The sequence below is a fragment of the Perca fluviatilis genome, chromosome 11, assembly GCF_010015445.1.
Source record: "Perca fluviatilis chromosome 11, GENO_Pfluv_1.0, whole genome shotgun sequence".
NCBI lineage: Eukaryota > Metazoa > Chordata > Actinopteri > Perciformes > Percidae > Perca > Perca fluviatilis.
Window position 1 is genome coordinate 28,021,852 of NC_053122.1, and position 6,000 is coordinate 28,027,851.

Sequence of the window (6,000 nt, forward strand, 5' to 3'; positions counted from 1 at the left end):
ATCCATCCTTTTATGAGAGCATAACTTATTTGTACTACTTGTAGACGTTTGGTATCATTTCGGGCATTATTAGTGGGGTCATTTACGAGATACAAACATGGGTCCATTAGCCCCTGCGCTAAGCTATTCAGCTGATAACCTACTCTAGCTAACTCTTCCAATGTAAGACCCAGGTGAAAAAAGCTTCTGGGGGGGTGTTTGGCTCGAGGTCATGGTGCAAAGGACCCTAGGGTGCATTACTCCGAACCATCACTTTAACTGGTCTAAACAGAAGTGTAACTGCATCCTGCTGTGTCTTTCTGTGGATGTAAAGCAAGGCATAACTGAAAAATACTATAAGTTCAGTCAGCTGTCCCTGGATGAATAACGGTTAAAAGTTCTGTTCCCACACAGGCAATCCATACGCTAAACATGTCTGACTGTAAAACCCTTTAAATGTCCAGTGTGTAACGTGTTTAGTTGGTAATAATCAAAATCTGTGTTGTCTGTTCACAAACTTGTCCTTTTTCATGAATATTAACCACCACAATCAATTCCAAGTATTCCTTTTGGCTTGAAATTTTACATTTGCATTCGCATGAACTGGGGTAGACGCTCCATATTCATGCATCATCTTGAAATACATTAGCCAGTAAGGGACATACAGGACATACTGCTCCGCCTTTCGCGTTAATGGGTATCGTAGCTTCCCGGCCCCCGGCAAGTTTGAAGAAGGAAACGTGGAGGACCACACGTATTCAAAATGCAAATTTGAGCAACAGGAGTCTTCTTCTGAGCCCAGAAAAAGAAAAATTATATTGAAAAGAGCAAGAGACCGGCATTTTGAAGCGTGAAGGCCACCGTAGCTGTAATACGTACTTTGAACTGCGTGGTGCGAGAGAGTTGATTGCGATCTCAACGCTAACTCGTACATCTCCAGGGCTACCATGATTTCATAGATGAGATGCTGCCCCATGAAAGCCCGGTGCATTATGGGTTGCACCCCAACGCAGAAATTGAGTTCTTGACAGTGACGTCAGATAACCTTTTCCATACTCTGCTGGAGCTGCAGTCTCCTGATGCTGTGATGGGGGAGGGAGTCTCACAGACCCTGGAGGAGAAGGTAGCTACACCTACACATCCATGTCCAATTATTTCTTTATGGCATTAGTTGTTGTTGTTTCTCTGCTTGAATACATTATTGTCCATTAAGTGACACAACCTGTCCGACGCCTAGCAAACGCACAAAGATACTGACACATAAATGTATAAATGCAAGCTTCTCTGCCTGTCATATTTTTGAATTTCTGACAATGGACGCCGTTTTAGATCACTCTAATTCTCTAATTCTTAGAGAAACTACGTGCACAGAACCACATCACTTAATCTAGTAACCACCCCTTCCCTCAGGTGAAGACAATTTTAGATGAGGTGCTGGAGAAGCTACCAGAGGAGTACAACATGTCCGACATCACATCTAAGACAGCTGAACGCTCGCCGTACATCCTGGTCTGCTTCCAGGAGTGTGAGCGCATGAACACGCTCATCTCGGAGATGCGGCGCTCACTGAAAGAGCTTGACCTGGGACTCAAGGTATGCTCTACACATTTGTGTAGGTTTGTATGTTGGCTTACAGTGCAGCCCTTGCAGTCTGACGCACAAATAACATCCTACAGATTTCCCTCATCTGATCAGGTGCCACTATACTTCAGTGTTAAACGTGGCCAACAGCTGTTTGTTACATATTCAGTGATGTTTAATTGCTACATGTAGCACCTTCGACGTGTGTATTCATAGTGATGTAACAATTGCATGTACCTGTCAAAGGGTGAACTGGCCATCTCCTCTGAGATGGAGAAGCTGCAAACAGCCTTGTTCTTTGACAACGTGCCCGATACCTGGACCAAGCTGGCCTACCCCTCCACCTACAGCCTGGCTATATGGTTGGTGTGTGTGTGTGTGTGTGTGTGTGTGTGTGTGTGTGTGTGTGTGTGTGTGTGTGTGTGTGTGTGTGTGTGTGTGTGTGTGTGTGTGATCGTGAAAAATCACGTAAGTAGTTGTTTGAGATACTGTCCCGGTATACATTACATATAGATGAATCCATCTACAGTTGCTGTAAGAAATACATGTGAGTGTCCATAGGACTGACATTTTATTTATTTTGTTTCTGTGCGTTTGTGTGCGTCAGGTATAATGATGTGTTGCAGCGTTGTAAAGAGCTAGACAGCTGGACTCAGGACCTGTCTCTGCCGAGTGTTGTCTGGCTGTCTGGACTTTTCAACCCCCAGTCCTTCCTCACTGGTAACACACATTCATGCACACGGTACTACGTACCACCTACTACTACCTAGGCTTGACTAAAAGGTTTTCACAACTCACCTCCCCTCTTCTTTTTTTTCTCCACTCGTTATTAATCCTTTGTCTGTTTTCATCTTGTTCTGGCCTTCCAGCGGTGATGCAGTCTCTTGCGCGTAAGAACGAGTGGCCCCTGGATAAGGTGAACCTGACCGTGGATGTGACCAAGAAGTTTAAGGAAGAGTTCAACCAACCTGCCAGGGAGGGTGCATACATATATGGACTGTACATGGAAGGTAGACAAACTGTCTTTTATTTCCTCTTTATTGTGGGGCAACATGGAGGGCCGGCACATTTTTTCAATTTCTTTTTTTTTTTTACCCGCCGTTCAATAGCAGCTCGATTGGTTGGGGTTAGGCATTGACCTCGAGTGGTTAAGGTTAGGATAGCCGATTGGTCAGGGGATAGGACCTGTACAAATTGGGTTACGTTACCTTGTGTAAGCATGGACGCCTGGCCAATAGTAGTCTGTCAATGCTATTGAAGGGCGGGTCTTGGCGTGGCCATAGTAGGGAGAACAAGATATCGCTGGAGGGCCCCTTTTCTGTTACTGATCCTTGAGCAAGATACTTATTCTATCCTTGGACATTTTGAGTAAAAGCTAAATTTGTGAATTAAATCATGTCATACATGTTTAAATGCCCTAGTTTGTAAACATGGTAATCCAATGTTCCTCTCGTCTTCACCTGTGTCCACCCACAGGTGCGAGGTGGGACACTCAGGCTGGGGTGATCACCGAGGCCCGTCTAAAGGAACTGACCCCAGCCATGCCCGTCATCGCGGTCCGAGCTGTGCCCAATGACCGCCAGGAGACCAGGAATATCTATGAATGTCCGCTCTACAAGACCAAGATCAGAGGACCCACATATGTATGGACTTTCAGCCTAAAAACCAGGGAGAGACCCGCCAAGTGGGTGCTGGCAGGAGTGGCCCTGCTGCTCAGTGTGTGAGAGGGAGTTTAGAGGTCTAGGGTCAAGATTTACAACTTCACGGGGATTTGATTTTGTTGGGCAAGGTAGGCGTGTGTGGCTCAGTGGTAGAGCTGGCACACGTATACTTAGAGGTTTATGCCTCGACGCAGAGCTCCAGGGTTCGAGTCCGACCCTGTGACGATTTCCTGCATGTCTTCCCCCTCTCTCTCCCCTTTCTCACCTAACTGTCCTATCAATCAAAAAATAATCATTAAAAAAAATTATAATAATAATTCTCTCCTTCTCTGTGTGTGCCTGTTTGGAACGGGCCGACTGCTTGGCCTGTGGTATTGCTGCTTGTAGCATTCTCCAGAACCAAATTGTATCCCAAAATGACTTACAGAAGGACCCCAAATCACTTAGAATGCATCGCCGCTGTATAGCCTTCTACTGACTTACAGTGCACTACTACATTTACCTGACAGAGAACGTTGCAGATGTAGATTGTAATCATAAAATATCACAATTAAAATGTGGAATAATCAGACATTTGCCTCATGGACTGTAGCAGTGCGCTACCCACCCGCCTTTTATGAGAGCCAATAAGCAAACATCTGTGTTAATCAACCACCAGAACCGGACCGAGTACGAGAGAGAGAGAGAGAGAGAGAGAGAGAGAGAGAGAGAGAGAGAGAGAGAGAGAGAGAGGCAATGCAAATAAAGAGTTTTTTGTCACCCTCATACTCTGCTTCTGACTGGCTAGGAGTCCTTACCTAGCTACTGCGCATGTGCAACTCCCAACAAAGGTGGAACAGAAGTGAGATGCCTCACTCTGTAGCTAAAACAGAGAGCTCAACACACAGGGTGAAAAGAGGAGCTGCAGCAAAGTGCAGTACAACAAAAAGATGTTTTTTTTTTTTTTTTTATTAAACCATGTACTGTAAACCTATTCTGATATAACCTCTAAATACAATTATGAACCTGAAAATGAGCAGAATATGAGCACTTTAACACTTCAGCAGGTGTTCATTTCCAAGCAGGCTTAGTGGCTTGACAGTTAGCTTGACAGTTAACGTTGAAGAATGGATTTAATTGCGGGTGTATTTTGCCGACAGTAATGTTATTAGCAGCACACTTAATTAACGGACCCGAGGTGAGTCTGAAGAAAACTGCTCACTTCGCCCATTTGGCTCCGAGACAGTCGCGCATTTACAGCTCACAGCAACTTAATACTATATAGTGTGTGGCTTTTGTTTGATACTTAGTGTCGGCAAAATAGCTTTTTATTGGGTTTCCTCTTAGCGAAATGCTCTGAGTGAATTTGAGCTGGGCTTTTATTGTAAAGGGTAGACACGGAAGAGCCAGCGTTACGGTAGCGCCTTTTTTGTCTCAACACGACGTTCCTGTCAGCTATCAGCTCGTGCTGCGTGCCGCAATAGGCGTCTGCGGGGTTGTTTGTTTTTTGACGTCATTTTTTTTACTTCAACCTTTATTGTTTGGCCGTTTAGTTTTATTCACAGTTTTTTTTTGGATATCCAACTGTCCAAATTGCTCCAACTGCCCCTAAATCCAAAACCCAAGTTCATCAAGTACCCAGGAAATCAAGTAGGAAGTAGATTGGATGAACGGTTCATGAGATACACTCACCTAAAGGATTATTAGGAACACCCTAGTAATACCGTGTTTGACCCCCTTTCGCTTCAGAACTGCCTTACTTCTTCGTGGCATTGATTCAACAAGGTGCTGGAAGCATTCTTTAGAAATGTTGGCCCATATTGAGAGGATGGCATCTTGCAGTTGATGGAGATTTGTGGGATGCACATCCAGGGCACCACATCCCAAAGATGTTCTATTGGGTTGAGATCTGGTGACTGGGGGGGCCATTTTAGTACAATGAACTCATTATCATGTTCAAGAAACCAATTTGAAATGATTCAAGCTTTGTGACATGGTGCATTATCCTGCTGGAAGTAGCCATCAGAGGATGGGTACATGGGGGTCATGAAGGGACATGGTCAGAAACAATGCTCAGGTAGGCTGTGGCTTTTAAACAATGCCCAATTGGTACTAAGGGGCCTAAAGTGTGCCAAGAAAACATCCCCCACACCATTACACCACCACCAGCCTGCACAGTGGTAACAAGGCATGACGGATCCATGTTCTCATTCTGTTTACGCCAAATTCTGACTCTACCATCTGAATGTCTCAACAGAAATTGAGACTCATCAGACCAGGCAACATTTTCCAGTCTTCAACTGTCAAATTTTGTTGAGCTTGTTCAAATTGTAGCCTCATTTTCCTATTTTTAGTGGAGATGAGTGGTACCCAGTGGCGTCTTCTGCTGGTGTAGCCCATCCGCCTCAAGGTTGTTCGTGTTGTGGCTTCACAAATGCTTCGCTGCATACCTCGGTTGTAACGAGTGGTTATTTGAGTCAAAGTTGATCTTCTATCGGCTGGAATCAGTCGGCCCATTCTCCTCTGACCTCTAGCATCAACAAGGCGTTTTCGCCCCCCAGGACTGCAGCATACTGGATGTTTTTCCTTTTTCAGACCATTCTTTGTAAACCCTAGAAATGGTTGTGCATGAAAATCCCAGCAATTGAGCAGATTGTGACTCAAACCAGCCCGTCTGGCAGCAACAACCACGCCACGCTCAAAGTTGCTTAGATCACCTTTCGTTCGCATTCTGACATTCAGTTTGGAGTTCAGGAGATTGTCTAGACCTGGACGACACCCCTAAATGCATTGAAGCAGC

The 6,000-nt window shown here is 45.0% G+C and overlaps 1 protein-coding gene across 1 annotated transcript in view; it reads left to right on the forward strand.

Moving 5' to 3' along the window:
• Positions 1-3,395, forward strand: part of dnah9l (dynein, axonemal, heavy polypeptide 9 like) — a 64,345-nt gene extending 60,950 nt beyond the window's left edge. The window contains 6 exon segments of the mRNA XM_039814528.1: positions 920-1,102; positions 1,390-1,572; positions 1,807-1,922; positions 2,168-2,280; positions 2,430-2,570; positions 3,037-3,395. Of these exon segments, the coding sequence (XP_039670462.1) occupies positions 920-1,102; positions 1,390-1,572; positions 1,807-1,922; positions 2,168-2,280; positions 2,430-2,570; positions 3,037-3,284 (984 nt within the window). The 3' untranslated portion in view covers positions 3,285-3,395.
• The last annotated feature ends 2,605 nt before the right edge of the window (positions 3,396-6,000 follow it).